This window comes from Sinohyriopsis cumingii, chromosome 15, assembly GCF_028554795.1.
Source record: "Sinohyriopsis cumingii isolate HCF-2022 chromosome 15, ASM2855479v2, whole genome shotgun sequence".
Classification (NCBI taxonomy): Eukaryota; Metazoa; Mollusca; class Bivalvia; order Unionida; family Unionidae; genus Sinohyriopsis; species Sinohyriopsis cumingii.
The window spans coordinates 127,869,779-127,892,568 of record NC_142975.1 but is presented as its reverse complement, the minus strand read 5'-3'; the positions used below and the strand labels follow the sequence as shown (position 1 = coordinate 127,892,568).

Genomic DNA, 22,790 nt, shown 5'->3' with positions numbered 1-22,790 from the left:
GTCCAAACACTCGTCCAATTTTTCTTCTTGACTCAACATTAGGCATTTATCGTGTTGAATTTGACTGGGAGGATCGTTTTGACATCCATAGCAATTTTTCTTGATCAACTCCGTCATTTTTTCGACCAAGTGTTTGGCAAAACAGGAGACTAAATGGGCTTCTTGTTCTGGCCATCGGGACTTCATCATGATCACTTCTTCTTTTTCCATGGTCTCCTCACATTCCATCTCCAAAGTTTCTCCACTAGGTAAAGAGGGATAACAGTCTTCCATAGCTTCTAATAGTCTAGAATGACTTCTCTCAAACTATTAATTTCTATGGTATTATCGAATTCTGCATACAGGATGACGTTCACCGTGTTTGGTAGAACATTAGCAAACTGAAGTTCCACACGAATCTGGCCGGATTTTATAGGGTGGAAATGTCCCTCGTCGCTGCCTTGGTCTGGAGTGAAATCGAAAGCCCACAAAGCATAGCCTCCTGCATAATCTTCGTACCTAATGCCGTGACTGGTGTTGGTTCCTAACTGACCAGTGGCTTCGTACAAGGACAAGTACGATCTCAAGTAATTTTTGTTGGTAAAGTCAGGTTCGAAAGGTCGGGTACACAAGGTCTTGCCATCGCGACTGACTTCGATTTTCTTCACGTTGAAGGGTTGAAAGTTGAAAGGATTTTTAGCGATAGCTCAATTGAAGGCTTCATTCTCGACCATACCAAGGATCAAACGTTTGGGTAGCTGTTATTGAAACAGATGATCTTCGATCATGGATCGCTGTCCAGCAGGAATGGTGAAAGTTTTCACTTCCACGCGTCGTATGGGATACTTGGCGGTCGTTCTGCTCAATGTCTGACTGATGTCGTTTCCCACTTTGGGTAACACTTCCACACGGCGTACGTAGAGTCTGGCTTCTTGGATTTTGGTTTTGTAATTATCGTCAGTATCAGCCAATAAATGGAAAGCGGTACTGCTCCGATGCAGTCTCAGGTGGACATCCACCCCGTTCAGCAAATATTTCTCTTGCAACCACATGTCCAAATGCAAACGATCCATCAGTTCTAAACTTGTGTTGGGTTCTTTGATTCTGTCTCTTCGTTCTACAAATCCCGCATTGTGGTCTTTGGTTGTATCAGTTTTGAATTTTTCAAAATCGTTAGCTTTGTCAGCTTCCCATACCACACAGGCATTGAGATGAGTGTTCTTGGCGTCTATTCCGTACGTCAAGAGATTTTCCAGGTACGCTCGGTAAGGGTAAGTATCCATGCTGCTGCTGACCAGTTTGTTGTTCAAGTACAAGTCCACTCCGCTAAACAAGGAATGCATGAAATTGTTGACGGGAGCTACTGGCTCAGTGTCTATACCATTTGCATCCTTATCTTGAACTTTGACTTTCAAGTACAAGTAACTGCTATTCAGATCGATGTAATCTTCGGGCTGTCCTTTGATTTCAAACTCGATGGGAGCGGAATCGGTCAATGAGGAAACGGGATGAAATTCCACCCACTGGGATTCTTGCATCGTCATCATGGTGGGGGGCATGGCAAACAGATCCAGTTCCGACTTGGAACAAGCGCAAGATTCTCGGTGCATCATTTTGTTCTGTGTTTCAATAATCGAAAACGTCTAAGTCTCGAACGGTTCTTCTTTTCTTGATCTTTCTCGCTTGAAGTCTGGTGAAAGGGTGTTTTCTTCGTCGTCTCTTTCTGCCTTGTCCTTGCTGAATCCTTGACTCAGTAGCGTGCAGGGTATTTATAGGTGTATCTCGTCGGCCTAAAATGTCTTTGCCCGTTTGCAGCAAGACATTTTTGCCTGCCCTCATGAAGGCTTCTTTAGGATTTTGTTTGTCGATGATGACATTTTGGAGAAATTCTTTGCCTTGCGTCAGTGCCACATCTTTCTAGGCGTGCAATCCGCGTGTCACCATCGGTTTCAACACCGGAGCCACCGAACGAAAGGCCGATTTTAACATATCTCCTAAACCGTGTCCTCGCTATCGAGCAACCCCTCGGTACACTGGATACATGACTTACGAGTCGTGAGAGAACCGTTTTCTAAAATGGAGTTTCACCGTGACTTTTCCTTTGGTGAATGGAATATTTTGTCCCAAATCTCCTTTTATAGTAATGTTGACCGTGTCCAAATACGACTTGCTGACAGGCAAATAGTGAGGATGGACAAATTCGCGGTGGACGTAGTAAGTGTTTCCACCTTCCTCGTCAGCGTTCGCGGCAGAATCCACTTTGAAAGGAATGACACGCAGTAACGGCACGGAGGTGTGTCCCACCACGTTGTACTCCACCACATCGGAATACACGAACATCAAATTCAGTCCTTGATTCAGTTCTACTGGGGTACGAAATAACTTGCTAAAAGTCTCGTTGTCATAAACGATGGGTAATTCGTTTTTGTTCATTATGGTCATTTTCATGTTCATGTCTCCGCCCAACATGTCAAACAATTCTGGACAAAATAAGAAAGACATGATTTTACCCCCCTTAGGAAATTTTATCAGGAAGCGACGAGCTGTTTTGTGGTATTCCAGGGTGACGACACCTTTTTTGGCTTCCTCCAAAGCTTTCAGAAACACGCCATTAAACCTGGTGGCTATGGTGTTGACCAAATGTTGACCACTAAAATAATAGCCTGGGGGAATGAACAAGTGATAGGTGGTGTACTTTTGAGTTTTTGTGGGAGGGGTTTTCTTGTCATATTTGCCATGGCTATCCAACCACTGTTGCACTCGCTCGTCATAAACTTCCACATCAAATTTCTTTTGATTGGGAAGGACATTGAGGACTTGGGTTGGGTGAATCATTTCTACTAAAGCCACTTCCCAATGGGCTCTTGATCTAATGGGATGGCCTGAGGTAATTTGGCCGTGTAACAGCACAACGTGTTGTTGGGAAACACCTCCATGGAACTGTCACTGGGTAAGGTTAAGTAAAATTGGTTTTGGTGACTCATAATTCCAGAGTTCTGTGGCTGTCCGAGGGGTTACTGGACGTCAGAGGCGTGTCTCCGCCCAAAATGGGGTTCTGGTTGTGGTTGTTGTTGGAGTGGTGACTGACACTGGCACTGGACACAAGGTTCCCGTTCGAGGAGAATTTCAGGGAGGGATTGGGAAGCAGGTAACAGATGCAACTGCTCAATAAAATGGTCCACAATTGTTTGTCTCCTTGTTGCAAACTCAAATTGGCAATGGCTACCCCGATGACACAATACACCACGAAGATTTGGCAGAAAAAGACGATTTGCGTTTTAGGCACACGTTCTCCGCACCACACCCACAAAGGTTGTTTTTGTAAATCTTGCACAGAAGAACTGGGTGAAGGAGTGGTCGACGTAGCTGCGTCTGTGTGAAAGTGCATGATGGTCACTTCTTTTTATAGTCGATGACTTGCGAAGCGTCGATCCAAGAATTCTCCTTGGGGACCTGGTTTTTTTCTTCTTGAGGCTTCGTTGGACTTTTGTCTTGGGGAGAAGTTTGGGGGCATTAGGATCCCATCTTAAGAGAGAGCGAATGATGACCCCTCCTAGAGTACCGCTCCCTCCAGGTTTCAAAATGATTTGTTTTATCGATGCGGGGATCGGCCAGTTGGACCAAAGCGACTTTGTTTCGATCGAAAAAGCGTTTGGTTTGATCAGGAATCTGAATGATCTCTTGGAGTAATTGACGTGCCGTCACCGTGAACCATCGTAAGACTTCTTTGAGACTAGCTTCTAAGACACGAGCTCGTATTTGTGGATTTTTTTCTCGACTGATGCCATACAAGGCACGAATCAATTTGACGGGAAGATGCGACTGAAGGGACGTCATGTTGACGTTGTGTGAGACAGACGAAAAAGGGTCTGAGGTTTTTATAGATTTTTTTTATGTGGAGTGAAATTAAGTCGAGGACGGAGACGTGTACAGGACAGGCCCTCCGTCTTGGCACCAGTGGTGAAACAAGTGGGTACGAAATCGCAAATCCTCGGGGGTCGTAGGTTTCAAATCGACGAGTAAATAGGCGTGTGGTGTTTGAGTGGCATCGTCGTACGCCTGAGTCAGCCAAGGCGTTCCTAACTGTTTGGCTAAGACTTGCACTTGGGATTTATCTCGAGGGCTTTTAAACAAGACCACGTAATGCGCATTGAGACTGATGGTGCGATGGGCTTTACTTTGTTGAAACAAATTTTGGGTGATGTAAACGACACTGGCATTACGGTGATGCCCTTTGCGCGTGAACCACAGTTTAATTTCTTCTTCGTCTTCTCCTAACATGTCGTCGAAAATGACCAAATGGGTTTGACTGGAGTCAGAGACTATGCCGTCGTCTTCTTTAGGAATGCCTTCCACAAACACGATGGAATCGCCTTGACTTTCTCGCAAGAGGCTGTACGCCGATTGCCACTCTTTGTAACACCACACGATCTGTTGAGGTGGCCGATCGATCAAATGATATTTATGTTCGATCAAACGTTTGACGAATTCGGTTTTGCCTGAACCGCTAGGTCCAGCAATGAGCATGTTAAAAGGATGGCGAAGATACAAAGCCTCCCAACTGGCACGATCTAAGTGTTCGTCGATGACTTTGACAGTAGAGGAAGAGGGAGCAGAGACAGCAGAGGTAGCCATAGTGTGAGAAATGTCACTTGTGACACGAAAACAAACAAGACAAGAGTTTATATACTTTTTTCAGAACACGTTTATTGAATGTTTCAAACATGAATACGAAAGACAAAAATACATAAAAGCCAAAGGCTTAAGTACAAGGATAAAAGGCACATGATAACCATTAACGTGGAATAAACACAAGTGTCTGTACAACATGTTTTGGGTAATGTTCTAACCAGTTCTATAGTAGGGGGTAAGGTCACACAAGTGTCCTCCCGAAAGGGTCTTTCAGGCCTGTCCACGACAGTCCTGTCCTGGGTGACGGGTTCTTCTGGCACCGTCACTAACACGGGTTGAAAAGTAACTTTTTTCCTTGAACAACTCTCGTGCATACTGGGCCACTTCTTGGGTCCAAGCCTCAAAATCCCATTCTTTCCAGGCACGAACATCTGTCCAATGGTGATGTAAGTCACAAGCTACACACACATCGTCATACACGTCTTGGGTAGCTAAAAGTTGACGAATCTTTTTTTCCCGTAGAGGTCGAGAAGTATCCAGATGAAAACGCAAGGCTTTGAGCAAAAGGAGTTTTTCGTGACCATTTAAGGCCATTGAGGTGGTAAGTACTGATCGTAAAGAGTCCACAAAGAATCGGCTGGTAAACGAAATCCCAGAAAACAAGTCACTAAGACACACACCACTTGTCGACCCAAATTGAATGGATACAGTTCTTGTAATAATTGAATATGGTCATTGAGTTCCTTCCACGGAATCTGTTCAATAATATGTGACATAATCGTGGCATGGCAACTTGATTTTATAGTCTCTTTGTTTCGGAAGCAATAAAGGTAATTTCTAACTAGACATGTTCGTTCTCCAGTAGGGAATTTAAATGTTACATACTGTAACTGAAACGTCAGAGTTTGTCTAGATGTTTCGTCTTTCTCTAAGCAGATTCCATGTAACAAATGTTGGTAATCCTTTAACTCGTCTTCCTCAATACGTTGCAGTAAGTGAATCTCGAAGTAACCAAAATTACGAACGTCTAGTTCATCATCATTCACAAACTGAAAATGTTCAACAAGGTCTGGCCACTGAAAAAATTTCTGACGAATCAGTCCTCTTATACCATTCAGGTACCAGTGGTTAAAGATCTGGTGACGTAACGGATGCAACTGTTCTTTACGTTTCACTTGTATTTTGACCAGTTCTCGGTAAATCCTTTCTCTCAACTCCTCAGGCAAGCCCAAAATGTTCTCCTGTAAAGTATCCATAAGTATATACACTGTTTTTGGAATCCTTGGGTGGTGGCCAATAGCCTCGTTTACCTTTGTGCCTGATGTAATATCCACTCATAATCAGTCTTCTTATACTTTGGAACAGAGCATAATTTAAAAACGGTTCAATAACTTTGCGTTTGCGTTTCACTTGTATTTTGATCAGTTCTCGGTAAATGCGTTCTCTCAACTCCACAGGCAAGGCACGAATGTTCTCTAGCAAAGTATCCATGAATAGGTCATACTAAATCCACTTTGGTCTGACACAAGAAATGTACTCTTTGCACAAACATGGTTTTACTTCAGTGTCGAATTTAAATCGTTTAGTCACTAATCTACACATTACAATTCGTTCAGAAGTTTCCTCTTTCACTAAGTTGACATTGTGTTCAAGATGTTGGTAATTCGTTAACTCTTCCTCTGGAATTCGATGCAGTACGTTTACAATGATGTAGTAGATAGAATCGTCCATAACAAACCAATCCGTTTTAAAACTAGGGGATCGTTGATCAATGTCTGTCCAATGGAACACTTTCAACTGAATCAGTCCTTGTATAGCCTTCAGGTACCAGTGGTTCAAACACCGGTGACGTAACGGATGCAATGGTTCTCTACGTTTCACTTGTATTTTGACCAGTTCTCGGTAAATGCGTTCTCTCAACTCCACAGACAAAGCACGAATGTTCTCTTGTAAAGTATCCATGAACAGATTATGGTAAGTTAGTTCAGTGTCTCGGTCCCACTAAGGGTAAGTAATGACAATTCGGTGACCATCGAGCATGTTCTACGTAGGCCGAATCTTGCGGTTCCCAGTGGTGAAGTGACACACCGCAACTGAAGCACTTGACTTTATCTCCTTCGCCCAAGTAGAAAAATCCGGCTCTGGCTAATTTTTCGGGGGTCGGTCCTCCCAGATACTTAGGCCATTTTCCTTTGAACGATTGAAGACGATTTTCAAAGTCGCAGTATTCCGACAAACGCACAGGGAACGAATATTCGTCTTTCACAGGTTCGTTTCGATGAGGGTTGGGTGACATGAACAGGAGTTAGCTCAGTGCTGGATGACATCCGTAGGGGGGTAGACGTGAAGGTGAACATTCCCCTTTAAAACGAAACTCAGTAAAATGTCCAAGAGGACGAGCGGCATCACTTTCGCATCCCTCAGGTTTGACAGGCACAGCATCCCTTTCTATGATAGGGGTAGTGAGAACAAAGTTCCCATGATGCTTTACGGCATCGCTAAGGTCACAACGTACAGCATCGTACCCATCGCAAGGCTCACAATCGCATTCCACTTCCGAAGCCTCACACTTGAATTGTGCCTTTCTAAAGAACTTGTTCTGTGTTTCTCTGAAAGTATTCATCTTGTTCGCTCGGTCTTGGTAGTCACAATGAACTATCGATCTTGACCATAGCCCCCTTTTTATACTAGTCGCAATGCAGTCTCCAGCTTGTACATCTTTCCTTTTTTATGTTTTTTATGTCTTGTTCTGGAAGGTACCGTCTCTAAGGTACCGTCAACATTGTACCATAGTGTGATGGGTGGAAAGGCCATAGAAAGGTAAGGGCAGTGCGGAGACCATCGAGTATGTTCCAAAATAGCTGAATCTTTATAGATACATAGATCCATTCGTAACTTCAGTCCGCAAGCGAAACACTGTACCTCGTATCCCAATCCTGACTCAGGTCCCAAGTAGACAAATCCTGTTCTAGCTAAAACATGCGAAGAAGGTAATCCTTCCCTATCCGTAGGCCATTTCTGAAACGTGTCCAATCGACGGGCACAATCACAATAGTCAGGTAAGAAGACTGGAAAATGGTAGGGTTTGAACTTGGAGTTCTCATCGGGTTTCTCACTCAATTCTTGCTGTGGCGAAGTCATCCTTCTAGCAGGTGACTATCCTCTTACAACCAATGTTTTATACCAACGTGTCCATACGGTAAGGAGAAATGATTGGGAAGTCGCACTCGCTTCTGGTACACGATTTGATAGACTTTTTCCAAGGGCCGACTGACGATGTGGTGAGTGGGTAAACGTACAATCTTGTTGGGTTGATAGGTGGTCACTTTAAAGTTTCCATCCTCTCCGGGTTGCAAGGCTTCTTTCAATACCCCAAAGTTGACCACTCGACTGGTACGATAATTCAGAGTCAGTCCTTTCACTTTGCACGTCGGGTGCACTTCTCCTTTTTTGTCCCGGTATTCGTAGCCGTAACTTTTGGGACCGCCACTGACGAAACTTAGAATATTGTCGTCGGGATGCTCGTCTGTCCAGGCTCCTAAACGGTCTCCTTCGATGTCAGGGTGCTGTTGACTCGGGTGATGGATGTAAATGCAACTGTCCGTGTCAAAATACAGGACGCGTTCCCCTAACAGTTCTAAAGCTTCGTACAATTTTAAGCGAGCATGAGCTGTCACGTAAGCCGCAATGATGACATTTCCAAAAGGGTCGTCTTGTACAAAGTCCAGATCTTCTTCGTAATTGACGAAGATCAAATCCTCGCGAACGACGTCCACGTGTTTCATGTATTTGGTTTTGTCGTGAATCATCTGGAAGTAGCGGGAAGGTTCTGTCAAATATTCCGTCTTGGGTAAACACGGTCGTTGTGCCATTTTACCCCACAAGCAATTTAACATCACTTTGGCAAACGATCGCCTGCCTTCGTTTTTCTCAATGTGGTCTAAAGTGATGCCTTCTTGTTCATAGTATTTCTCTTTGAATTGTATTTGGTCTTCGGGAGTATGACACCAGGACGGATAGCCGCTGGCTTCTTGTTTCAGTTTCAAAAAGGCATCCACGTAGTCGGCGAAAATGCCTTTCTGACTGGGATCACCCTTCTGGTATTGTTGTGTCTTGGGAAAGTGGCAAATTTCGTACACTTCTAACAGTTGGTATCCCATGTCCAGAGCTTTGAACAATTCTACGCTGACCCAGGTTCCCGTCAAGGCACGTTCTTCCTGGGTGTGCTGACAAGGTTGGTCTTGGTTGCACGTTTCGGCACAAGTACGGCACAATGGAAACATCAGTTTGCCTTGACAATGGTGAGGTAAGACGGGATGGTATAGGTTCGTGGGAGGCAAAACTTTACACTTGATCAAGCCTTCGTATTGTCGAATGTTTTTCAGGTCGATGTGTTCCGTCAGCAATTGTGGGTGCCCTACAGGAAAGCGACAATATTTGCACACGTAGGGATACAGCGAACACACGTCCAAGTATTTGATTTCTTCTCCTTTCTCTTCGTCGGCTTGGTACAGCAAACAGGTGGCATTGGTCCTTCCTCCGTACAAACTATCCCTCGGGTTCAGCGGGTCCATGAACTGGTAACTTTCCACGAGGCGTTTAAACTCGGGATCGGTTTTCATACGGTGATCGTACTCGTGTTCCCACATTTCCACCACTTGGTATCCTTGCTGTTCTAACTTTAAGCGCCGCTGACATGTGTCCTGGTACAAGTCTTCCATGGTTCGTTGTAAAAACTGATTTTTAGTGCTACGGTCAGGGTAACAGACGGGACATCCGTGAAATAAGCAACCGTTAAATTCGTACACGATCTTGGGGTTTTCTAAGTCCCAGCCATCGACCGAATACGTTCCGATGGTCTTTTCACCCCCTCCGTTGCGGGCATGCTGAATCCACTTGTCTTCCTTGTCGCACAAGTAATGTAACCAATGTAGGGCTTTGACCGAGTATTGACGTTTGACAAAGTGGGTCGTTTGAGGGCTGATGACAGCCACGGTGTTTTCAGGCATGAATCGTTGTCGATACACTAAGGAACACGCTTTGGCAATGGTGCAAGCTTCTTTCAAAGGATCGACCCCTCCGTGTTCCATGAACAGTTCTCGAAATTTTCCACAGCAACGCCGTAAAATGTCCACGTCGGAACGACAATACTTTAGCATTTCTTCCTGAAAGTCGAAAGGGTCCGAGGCGTGAGCCTGGTACCAAGCGTAGAAAGCTTCTCCTTGTTCGGTGCGCATGTTGTCGGGGTCGTAATAGTGAGCCTCAGGCAAATGGGGTAGAACGGCGTGTTGATTGGCTTCCGTATTGAAAAAGTGTGGAAAGTACCCTTTAGCCATTTCTGTCATTCCAAACGTTTTAGGCATTCGACTCAAAGGCATGGCCAAATAGCTCATCGAATCTTTAAACTGTATTTGTCCCACTTGCATGAAAATGATTTTGGCTCCGTTCAAAGTCACTTTAGGACGTTCGGTGCCATGTTCCGTATAGTACCTCAAAAGAAACTGTCCATCGTATCCGGAGAAATTGTGAGCCATCACCGTGGCATGACGATGACAATCTCCGTAACGTTCGATGTCCTCTTGGCTCCACGTCTTGTCGATGGGGTCTAAGACCCATTGGGCAAAATCAGCTAACGTGTTCGGTCCCCGAAAGATTTTTTCACGCCCTCCAGGAATCTTGCTGCAGTAAGGGCAATGATTGAAAATAGGTTCTTGAATGCACTTCTCGCACGCTCGATGAGCCACGCAGAAATTAGGAATGTGAATGCCGGTCTCTTGCATGCATTCGAAATCGAAAAAGATGAAATTGCCTTTCTTCTTGTGACCGTCCTCTTTTTCTGGTGGGGGTTGGTATTTTTGCACGTAGCACTGGTGTTCCAAGTCCACGATGTGGTGACAAATGTGACATTTTTTCTTTCCTCGACATACGTGTGCCTTGGCAGCATTGGTACATATGCCTTGTCCACACGTAGGGCACAATCTCAGGAGTTGACAAGCACATTTCTGCTGTGAACCTTGCGTCTTCAAATGTTGTTGGTAACAGGTAGGGCTGACAAACGTGCGCAGACAAGTTGAACAAGGCACTGGTTCTTCGCTCAGACAGGGTGGAGAGGCCAAACATCCTCGGCATTTCAATCCACAATGCTTGTGTTGCTCTCGATTATTAAAACCATAATCACATTTCTCACAGTAATAACTGTATCCCAGGAATGCAGTAATACTGGTAATGGTATCGAAATGGTCATCGTGATAATAAACATGAATGCATTTTCCGTCCTTAAAATCTTGGCCTCGAAACAACAGAGGCCCGCGCATTTCTTGAGGGTGCACTTTCAAGGTGTATCGTGGAGCTAGGGCATCTTGCAATTTTTGCATCTCAGGAATGCCACAGGGTATGTCTTTGGACAGTCCGGCTTGTTGTAACAGGAGTTCTGCTTCGTTTCGTTGTTTGATTCGGTTCGATTTTCGAATGTTCTCCCAGGTTCTTTTCCATTCTACCGTGTCGTTCTTGTTGGCATAGGTTCGTCCCACCACGATGACACGGGCTAAACACATCTGGTCTTGAGGGTTGTTAATTCGGACGAGACTTGTTTTGGTGTTGCGAAGGTCGTCCACCAATAACATCTTTTTGCGTCCAGTCCCTTGAGGAGGAGAGACGTGGGTCATGTCCAGTGTGGCTTTACCATCGGTGATGTCAAACTGATCATTAGATTGTTGTACGTGTTGAATCTTGTCCATGACTTTGGAAGGGGTTAGTTCTGCGGGTCTGCTAAACTCGATCCAAACAGGGGATTTCAAACCGTCGTGTTGTATGGAAAGTCTCAAGCGATCGTCTTCTTTGGGTTGACATTGTCGCTTGAGTGCGGTGAGCAAAGAATCCCACACCCCAGTGATAAACACTTCTGCTTTCTCTAACGGCACTTCAGCCTTGAAATCTTTAAACTTCACCGTGTATTTGTAAGCCGTGGTTCTAAATTTTCTAGAGGAGCGCTTTTCCGTCTCTCGAATGGAATAGTATTTTTCAGGGTTGACTAAGGGTGGTGAACTTGGTTTAGAGGGTTCGGATTCTGGTTCACTCATGTCCTCTTCAAAATCACTGGCATGAATTTGTGCCAAGATTTCAGCCCTGGTACGAGGCGATAGATCACGTTTCTGCCTCTTACTTTCTTCTTCTTCTTTCTTCTCAAATGAATAGGATCGTTTCATCTTGAGTGAAAAACGTCAAATGACTCAAGTTTAATCACCATAGACTAATTTATAGTCATGGCAGACCAGTGTATATAAAAGGGTGTATGTCTTGTCCTTTCACTATTCATTTCACTCTCAAGCTGAGCACAACGATGGAAGAGACTAGCCAAATCGAACGTTTCGTCAGGGCTTTGCGAGGAGTCATTAGAAAATTCTCTTCAGACCAGCCCACGGACTACTCTCCTTCCTTTCGAGATAAAAGTCAAGATACTTGCTATATCTGTCAGAAGAAAGGGCATTGGTCTTCAGAGTGTCCAGACCGTCAAAAAAGAAAAAAAACAGGGACTAAAAAAGACAAAAGTAAAGATACCTGTTATTATTGTCAAGAAAAAGGACATTGGTCTCCAGATTGCCCAAAAAGGAAACAAGAGGAGTCAGAAGAAAAGAGGAATTCTTCAGAAGAAGAGAGGGATTCTTCAGAGGAAGAAAGCAGACAGGTGAAGAAAAAGAAACAGGAGAAGAAAAGAAGGGAAGAAAGCGAGGAGGAAGAAGAAGAAAAGAGTGTGACGGTGAAGAAATTCAAAAAACAGAGAGACTAAACAAGGAGAAAGAAGAAGTCAATGAACTTTTTATTAAAGTGTTGTGTTGTGAATTGTGAATTGGATTGTAACAATGGATAAAAGAATAAATTAATTATATAAGGTAAGTGTCTTTGAGTTTTGATTTTAAAATAAGAACGTACACTCACGCACTCATACAAAGACACGTACTATAGGGGGTAAAATGCGTTGGTTTTTTTGTTTTTGTTTTTTTGAGTTTTTGGCAAATTGAAAGGCTATCTCTTTTCGAGAGACGTGGGTGGCCCTGAAAAGGGCCTTTTTATTTTGGTGCAGGGGTGAGTTCAAGCAATCAACTTTAACTGCCGTAAGCCTTTGCCACGACCAAGGCCTACTTCTGGACTGCGTAATGTTGATGATGATTGGGTTGAAATCACTAAGGGTGGTACGGTAGGCTTAGTCACAGGGTTAACGTGTTTAGCTCGGGAAGGTCGTATTCTCTTCCGTCGTAATAAAGAAGTCTGATACATTTGTTTCAGACTTCTTAACTCCGCTAAAATGTCCAACAGTACCGTGACCGTTTGATTTTCACCCTCTTGTTTCTTTGCTGCTACTTCTTCTTGCTGTTGTTGCTGTTGTTTTTTTTTTTTCTTACCTCTTCTTCTTGCTGCAGCTGTAGGAGAAAAGCTTGTTCCGCTTCCTTTTGTCGTTGTATAAATTTCTCCAATTCTTCTTTCTGTCTCTGTCTAAAATTCTCCACTTGCGGTGATGAAGACGGTAACGAAGGTTCCGGAACAAATTCTTGCGAGGTAAGAAAATCCACAAAATCCCAATGTACCTCTTCTGAAAGTAAGTCCGGGTTCCCTTGGGCAGTCTCCCCTGCTGATGCACCCCAATGGATCGTTTTCTGAGTTTCCGTCATGTTGAATCACTGTCGCATAGATTGACTGCACACAAGCGCTAGCGAATCTATATAGACTATGTGACGTCACAGACTGCTCTCTTCGGATTGCATGCGGGCTGACTGAATTTTGTAACGCGTGTTCGGATTGGTGAATGAACTCAATCCGTTTCAATCCTTCCTCTACCTATAAATAAGCGCAGTTCACTGCATTGATTCACCTGTTCTCGTCGCTTCAAGATGTGGACCACAGTCGAATCATCCACCCTTGTGTCTTCCATGATGTTTAGGACGGACATGCTCATGTATGTCCGGTCCAAGTGGACCATTGTCGACAAGTCAGACACAAGTCTGTGGATACGAAGAGTGTACGTGGAAAGACAAGGTTGCCTCAAGAGAACACTAATTTATGGCCCTCGAGTAAGACGCAGCTTGAGGACAAGAAGATGCCACAAATACCCTTTATGTTAATGGATACATTAACATAAACCCAAAGGCCCTTTTCAGGGCCACCCATATTTCTCGAAAAGAGAATGACTTTCCATTGCCTACCCCCTTTTATTAAAAAAATATTTAAAAAAAAAAAATCCCATATTCAATTCCCCTTGTCCCTAGACAGACCCAAACTCTATTGACCATGTTCAATTTCCCTTGTCCCTAGACAGACCCAAACTCTATTCCCATGTAATGCTAATTCCCCTTGTCCCTAGAGTTGCCCACGATTTTTCTCCATGTTAAATTTACATAGTCCCCAGATTTGCCCAGGGGTGTCTGTAATGGTAATTCCCATTGTCCCTAGGGTGCCCCTATTAACTACTATTATTTACATACAAACCAACTCAACATAAATCTTAAGTAAACTTTAAATGCAGTGGCCTGGCTTTTTTATAAAAAAAAATTATGTGTGCCTTTTATTTAATTTTTACTTGAATCATTTATTCAACACAACCATGAAAGAGTGCAAACAAGAAAAATGGAGGGAGAAACATTTTGGATGAATCAAAAGACCGTAAGTTAAGTAAACTTAATTAAAGACAGAGTCGAAGTGAAACAATAAAGTACGGGTTTGAAATTTGCACTCTATATCATGTTTCAGTTGGCTTAAGATTCGCACTGTAGTAAACTGAGTTATTTTTATTTATGTTATTATTCAGAATTGACCAAAAGATTACCAGACAAATAAAGCTATCCTGAAAACTTTTAGGGTCTTGATAGATCTGTAGGACCATAAGGTTTAATAAAACCACGTACAAACTGATTTCGATTGTATAATGAATAATGTATCTTTTATGTGGAGATATGCTTTCCCGATGTGAAATGAAAAACGTTTAGCAAAATACTCCATTAATAACACTGGCGAAATATTCTGATGTTCACCAAAGAAATACCTTTTGCTGTGTGCAACAAGCTTGATCGAAAGCAAACCGTTCCAGCTGTGGAATCTGGGAAAAATATAGTTTCTGACAGAAACACAAAACACTCGACAATCAGGATTTTTACCATATTTATACTTATGGCCAGCAGGATTGAATACAGCTTCATGTCGATTTTGCTTTCGTTTTTCGTTTTTTTATAATTAAAAAACACCCCCAAAACACACAAAAACCCAACCCCAACCCCGCAAAAATTGGAAAGCTTTACATTTGTAAGTCAAATAATATCCTAAATCCTAGAGTAAGTGGACTGTACAGAAAACACGTATCTTTCATTGTTGTTTGCCTAGTTATATTAACATTGAAGGTAATGAAAGAGAAGATATAAAAGCTAAAACCTCCCTGCAGTAAATTGTTTCTGATTTCAAAATTCCATAAGATGAAATCAGTTAGCACAATAATGGGCATATGTTATCATTTGCAATATACGTGGAATGAAACTGCACAAAAAACTCTCCTTGACATCAAACCCATTATGGGACAGTGGCATGCTTCGTGCAGAACACAATAGGAGGTACATGCTTATCACCTGTCAGGTCAATATCGACCATACTGTGTACTTTGCCAGTGCCCAATGTTCGTTGTTACTGCAACGATTCTCACCCAATGATACAAAATCTCGGACGTACTTAAAAATATATGGCATATTAAGTCACACAACTAAAAATGAAATTGTCGTCATTTTATTTCATCGAGTGTGTGAAGAAGAATTTCGTAAAAGCACATCAAATCCAATATATATTCCATATTTTGTAATTCATATCAAGTGATAAAAGAAAAGATTCATTTATGAATGACATAAATTTCAATATATTCGTACCAATCTAATTACCAATTTGTGCGTATGTAACATCCTTGAAGTTGCCAAAGGTACGTGTTGAATTTGATTAATAGTAGAATTGCACATTAACTCAAACATTAATTACATTCAACGGCATCTTTGTCATCTACCATCTCAATAATCGCCTTTGCTAGTTTGTGTATCCTGTTTCTGATCCAGAGACACTGGTTACAAAGAACACTCCGATACAGAGATGAATCGAATCAAACACGCCCCATCATTCCACTTCAGCGGTTACAATGGCGGCAGGTATTACAGTTAGATCACGAGTCAGTCTTAGATGAGGAAAACAATTTGACCATATATATATCCAATGTAATGTGTGTTCAACTATAGAAACGGGTTTTGACAAAGCAAAATGTCTCTGCTTAAACAATTTGTATGAAGTCATTTCGATATATGTTACCTAATTGAAATCGAAAGTAGTGGACTTCACGATACAGTCGCTTAATCAAACAAATGGGTCCCGTGGACAACAAAGAATTTATTTAGCGTTCATTTTTAAAGATATTTTCCGGATTGACTCTGATCTTTATATGATGATAGATTTCGTTGGATGGATAATCACATTTTAGTAGCGTTTACGTGTCTTTTTTTCAGTACGTAGTGGCGTGAGGTTTTTTCCGGGGGGGGGGGGGTGCGGGGACGGGGCGATTGACTCGGATGCCAAAGATTTTGGGGCGCCAAAACCCCTTTGGGCCATCATCGTCGCCCCGGGAGCCATTTACCTTAGTACGCCTCTACCGTTTTTGTAACAACTTGCAAGGTATTTAGAAATATTAGGATTTAATGTTTTATTGATAATCAAATACGACATGCCACAGTCAAAGTTTTATGTAATAAGAAAGAACACTGAACGTCTCAGGACAGCCTCTCTTTAAGCCGCACTTCTTTGTAGACAGGTTACATATCATAGTCTAATTCTGATTTAAATGTTGGCCTCTACCGAGATCCGTATGCTTATTGTGCTGCTTGGGGCAGCTACCAAGTTCGAGCTACGGGCGACAGTCAAGTCTTAATACAGGTAGGGTATTGGATGTCGGTATAAATTTATCAAACCTAGGTATTTTATCCATTAAACATATATGATGTTTGTTCAAATTAATCGCATATATACATGCATGTATCACGCACTTCTGCGTGTTTGAAAGTAGTATGTCTAACTACTTTGCTTTCTATCCGTCTTTCTATTCGCATTTATCATTTTATAAAGACATATTCACTTTATTGTACAAAGAATCGAATACTTGTGCGTGACCTTGCAGATTCGCTGGCAATATATACATACGTTATTATATACATACTATATATTACGTACGAACTACTGATATTGAAGGTCGCTCCGGTGGTGCAAGTGGTTAGATCGGTCGGATGCGGGAGGTCGCAGGTTCGAACCCGGCCGAGTCATACCAAAAACTTATAAAAATGGTACTAACAGCTGCGCGATTGGCGCTCAGCATTAAGAGGTTAGTGTTAGGACTGGTCGACCTGGTGTCAGGATAATTTGACTGGGTGGGACATCATGCTACATGTGTGCGGCATGATTCTCCAGTGCTAGATATCACTATAAACTGCCACACTGCAGACGTCGTAGCAACATGACTGAAAAATTGTTACAGCTGCGATAACAATCCAAATCTCTCTCTCTCTCTCTCTCTCTCTCTCTCTCTCATATTGAAAATAAAATCAGAGTAGTCTCCCCTTCAACTCCCAAACTTTGCTGTGTAGTATAATTTGTCGTCTGAATGACTTTAACAGCCAAATAATCTCTGAAAACTTCAAAGACCAATTAAAGGAAAAAAATATGCGTCTAATGTACGTACATATTTAATGTCATTTATATTTTCCAATAGGGTTATATTTTTCTTAGGCGAGCGGAGGAGGGGTGGGAGCGGGAACTCGCATGGCAACCCAGTAATTACTAGTAACGCATCTAAATACATGGCCACTGCGGATTTGTGTGTGTGTGTGTGTGTGTGTGTGTGTGTGTGTGCGTGTGTGTGTGGTTATTGTTAGTTACAGATATTCAACAAACAGAGCAGAAGGTGTTAACACAGAGTGCTTAATAATATGAAACGAAATTACGCAGAGAAAGAGTTAGGCAGCGGCGTCACTGGGGGTGTGCGGGGGTGGGGGTGGGGGTGAGGACCGCACCGTGCGACACCATCAGAGCGGGTGACACCAACACGACTGTCTATAAAAGTTTTGAATTTGTGTGGAGGAGGCGGTCCATGGAGCTAACACCATGAGTTACCGCACATGACTGCACAGTTTTTGAATTTTTGTGCAGGAAGGAGGTCCATGGTGGTGACACCATGAGTTACTGCACTGGGTGACACCAACCCTAGTGACGCCACTGGGGTTAGGTAGAGAATTATATTTCATACACCGCTGAGAATCGATCCTGGGTTTTGTGATCTTCTGCAACCATCTTAGATACACTCGCTTAGAAACCTAGTAATTAACTATCCATTGGATACATGGGAACTGCATAATCCTCGTACTGAAACTGAGGCATACAGAAGTTACTATTTTAAGTTTTACAAATATACACTTAACAGCAGAACGTGTTTTCCATGAATCCTACATGAAGATGCGTGATGGTATGTAGTAAACTTGCATGCAAAAATGCTATTATCATCCAGTGTAGAGAGTTACAACACGCCTCATGCAGGGAATCTAACCCGACTCTGCGATTTACATCACATTTTGGTCATCGCTTTGCCTTCACTCACCAACTCCACATACCATCTCGACTAAAGACACATCACCCCAAAAAAGATGGAGCTTAGTCGTGAATATAGGCATTAGAGCGCAGCAGACACGTTCGCTTGCTGATCAAGCTATTAAAACTCATCTGAATACAGTCATAAGGGATGTGTGTGTGTGTGTGTGTGTGTGTGTGTGTGTGTGTGTGTGTGTGAAATACATACTGTTAGACTAAAAAAATCTTTCATGTGCATTGGGTGAAAAGTTCCAAATTAGTTTCAGGACATGAATGAGTGCTGTGTTGTACTGTTTTCGCATAGTAGTTAAAGCTACATACAAATGGAGGCATGGGCAAGACAATAATATTTGGTCATTGACACTTCATATGCAATTAAATGTTTCTTTCTTTTCCGTGGGGAGTTTAATAAATCCAAAATGTGACAGATATATGAAGAAACTCTTTATGTATCGTCAGATATGAACCCTACAACTCTTTGCACCGCTTGTCTTTTCGTTCACATACGTATGAAGTATTTTCGCTTTCGGAATTAACGTTTAATGGCACCTGTGTGCATTGGTAGCGGAAATGAAATGGAAGTACTGCTTCACTGAAAACATTAGGAGAGATAGAATGATAATGTTTCCGTGCTTTTAACTCCTGGTATAATAATTGAAACCTAAGAAACACAAAGGCTCCAATGTGAGAAGATTTAGCTTTTACCTAAAACAAGACTTGTCAGTTCGTCTCGATTGGTAAGCCTCGGTAGCGTTGACGTTTACTTAAATTCACGTTCAACGTGGGTTATGTGTTGGCTGCTTTATTATCATCGTCATCCACGTCATCTTTCAAGTGCGTGGGCTTTGAGGAATGGTTGAGTCGGTTTTAGTTTTCACTGAAAGGATATTTTTAGTTTTTTGTAGACGAACCCGTTTTGATCTGTGGATGCTTAGCAATATGAAAATCAATTGGCCACGTCGAACAATTCCTTTATATCCGCAAACATTACAAATGATTTGGACAATAAGGCTTCATATAGTTATATACTGTGTTTATACAAATTTTGTATCACTTAAATACTTTCTTCCATTCTCTACAGTTGATATTGACTGGCAGGCACAGCGAGATGTTCTGAGTAGCAATCGCTACATGTTTGAGAACCACGTGGCTTGTGACGTCACATTCTTCATCGGCAAGGAAAGACAAGAAGTGACGGCACACAAGTATATCCTTATAAGCCGTAGTTCCGTATTTTACGCTATGTTGTGCGGCCTTCTTCAAGAAAAGGGACCAATAAACATACCAGATATTGAGCCGGATGTTTTTGAACGGCTTCTGAGGTATACCAAACAATCTTCTTCATTCATTAAGTGGTTCGTACTAGAGCAAATGTTTAAGCGAAATAACAATTATTGAGAGATTTCAGCAATAAAATGTGAAGGAAATGATCTCACAAAGGTGCATATTCGGCTGTAGGTGAGATTTACGTAAGAAGGAGACATGTTTATTTTTATAATATTTGACTCTTTTAACGTAATTAATAGCAAGGACTTAAAATACGGAAACTAAATAAAAAGAAACAAGAACAAATGTGTATTTAATTATTTACTGGATATTTATGTTTCTTCTTTGTCAACGACGGAATTATTTCTAGATGGATGAAACCATATAATTCAATCCTAATAAAAATTCAATTGTCGGTACATCCTTTACTTCTTATAATAAGGCTTTATATATATATATATATATATATATATATATATATATATATATATATATATATATATATATATATATATATATATATATATATATATATGTGTGTGTGTGTGTAACTGCTCGGAACTTTCTGTCATGAACAATGACAAATATTCAAACTTAACAGCCTGATATAAATATTGAGGTCGACATAATTTAACAGTCTTTAATAATACGATGCTTTTATGCAACTGTTTTATAGGTACTTGTACTTTGAGGCATTTGAACCAGATGGAGACTCAATTTTGGCTTTACTGTATGCTGCCAAGAAATTTGCCGTAGGAAGCCTTGTTAACAAGTGTGTAAACTGGTTAAAAGATGGAGTCAGCGTTGATAATGTATGTAGTATTCTGCAGCAAGCCCACGCATTTGATGAGCAAGATCTTCAGGAGAAATGTCTGGAGTTCATAATGGACAATGGAAGTTCTGTTCTTAAACACTCATCATTCAGAAATCTATCATCAGAGTGTGTAGAGATGGTGGTGAAACAGGATGAACTTTCGATAGAAGAAGAAGAAGTATATGAAGCGATGAAGGATTGGGCAGGAAATGAGTGTGCTCGGAAAAATATTGAACCAAGTGCCGAAAACATGAGGCATGTGCTGGGTGGATTGAAGAATCTAATAAGATTTTCAGTGATGGATGGCAAGTATTTTGCGGACAAAGTGGCTACAGACAACATCCTGACTGCCGACGAGAAAGTGTCCTTGTTTCGAACTTTTCTCAGCAGTAGTAATCTTGGCAATACAGAATACATACAAACCGAGAGAAAACCAAGGTTTCAAGTAATGCAAAGAGTGAATAGGTTTCCAAATTTTGGCGCCCCTTTGTCGGTAGGATCGATATTACACGCCATAGATTTCAAATGTTCAAAAGAAGTGTTGCTGCATGGCATTTTAATTTTCGGGGCAATGCCAAATGAAAGTGTATGGCAGGTACGTCGGCGGCAACCTTTTATCCCGCTGCATTTGTCTCAGACACAGAAGTACAGTTGCTTGATGAATCGAACCGTATGATTGTATCGATGAAACGCCAGATACTCGTAACGGAGGAGGCATTACTGGAGGTATTGTTCGATGAGCCGGTTGTTCTGAGGAAGAAGTGGTATACCATAACGCTTGTAATATCGAACTCTGGAACGACTAGGTCCGGTATGAATGGTGAAAAGTTGTTAGCTTGGGAGATGAACAATCAATTGAATTCAGAGACAGTTCAATCCCAGCAAGTGGCACCAATGTCTTGAGTGGCCAGATTCCTGGTCTTCTGCTTTGTAGAAGGCGGTAGACGATCACAGTTTCCTGTCTTGTCAGAAGTCTTGCCGCTACAAGGCAGCAGATTGAAATTACGTTCATTGTTTTTGTAATAGATTATTATCTTATCATAGTATGGATGATGAAGTAAACTTGAGTGATACAGTTTTCTAAAATAATTTATTGTCAGTCAGCAGGGCTTTACGAAACTAATGTCTCACTTGTTACCCATTAATTACCAGTTTTAGCGGATTTGTTTTATCAGCTTTGACTGTTAAGAGACATCATGTTATTGCTTTCATGCAGTATGTTTTTCAGGGCACGTTATACAGTAATTGTTGCATCAAGACCAAAATGTATTTCCGAAAAATGGCATTGTTATCTAAATTTAATAAATTATTCACTGAATTATAATGGGTACTGTTGCCCGAATATTCTTTATTTTTATTAATGGTAGGATATTATTCATCCTGTCGAACACAAAGTCTGTGAAATTACATTCTCAATACAAAGCGGATTGAACAAGTCTTGAAACAAATTATAAAGTGATTACAGATTCACGAGAAAGAGTTAATGACTTGATTATATACTTAAGTGTCAAATACAGAGACTTATTGGCGAAATAATTTTCATAGTTTTTCATTCGTATATTTTCAACTGTAAAAATATATCCTAATACTTTCACATGTGGAAATATAAAATATCCCATTATGACATGCGACGCTTGATTATGTGTGCCCACAAAACTTGTACCTGTAGAAATAAAAACGAGTACTTTATGAGCTAGAGGAATTAAAAAGAAACTACCTCATATTACAGACATGGAAAACAATCTTTGACGAAGAAATTTGACCAGACTCCGGTCACATCTCTTTAGAGTTATTTCCCCCTAATTTCCATGACAACAACGATGAATCCGCTACGATTGCATTGCTGAATCGGACTCGCATTGTTTTTAGACGAGGTCAGATAGTTCACAAAATGACAACAATATTATTTAGTGTGGCAGATTAGGTCAACCCCATCCTACCGGTTTCTTAGGCTACTTATATGATCAGCCATTGAAAATATGGTGAATTTACGAATAGGGGTTGCAGGTGAACGTGTTGTGCCGAAGAGTAAGTTTAATCACAGGTGCTCGCCGCTGAGCTTGATGTTGAGAAAAAAAAACAAAAAAAAAAAACAGTCATCTGAGTGAAAAAATCACAAAGAGTGACAAAATACTTTAGATTTCCCCCACGACCCGTTCTGACATAGGACCCTCTCTATCATAATATATAAGAGAGAAGGTACGTAACTTCCAGATACTTCGTTCCACCCATGACCCTCGATTTCCTTCTGCTATTTCCGTATTTAAAGCACACGACCATATTATATGACTTGGTTTACTGCTGAGATATTTTTCTATTCTTCAAGCCATCATTTACTTTTCTGCGTTGTACCAAACTAAGGTTACGAGCTCCAAAACGTGCGATTTTCGCAAAATTTTACTGATGAGACAGTTTTAATTTAGGAATTAGAGTCATCAAGCAGTTTCATGCATGA

General features: G+C 41.6%; 1 protein-coding gene and 1 long non-coding RNA gene across 5 annotated transcripts in view; both read left to right on the top strand.

Moving 5' to 3' along the window:
• LOC149782746 (uncharacterized) overlaps window positions 1-22,790 on the top strand; it is a 130,464-nt gene that overhangs the window by 84,441 nt on the left and 23,233 nt on the right. The window lies entirely within an intron of this gene.
• Window positions 16,282-22,047, top strand: LOC149782749 (BTB/POZ domain-containing protein 6-like). Its single transcript, XM_089934922.1, has 3 exons — window positions 16,282-16,554; window positions 19,337-19,577; window positions 20,198-22,047. The coding sequence occupies exons 2-3, from the start codon at window positions 19,387-19,389 to the stop codon at window positions 21,009-21,011; spliced, it is 1,005 nt and encodes a 334-aa protein (XP_089791048.1). The 5' UTR covers window positions 16,282-16,554; window positions 19,337-19,386; the 3' UTR covers window positions 21,012-22,047.

Coding starts and splice junctions, on each gene's coding strand:
- LOC149782749 (XM_089934922.1), top strand. CDS start 19,387: ATGTTTGAGAACCACGTGGCTTGTGACGTCACATTCTTCATCGGCAAG. Junction 19,578..20,197: donor GTTTTTGAACGGCTTCTGAG/GTATACCAAACA, acceptor ACTGTTTTATAG/GTACTTGTACTTTGAGGCAT.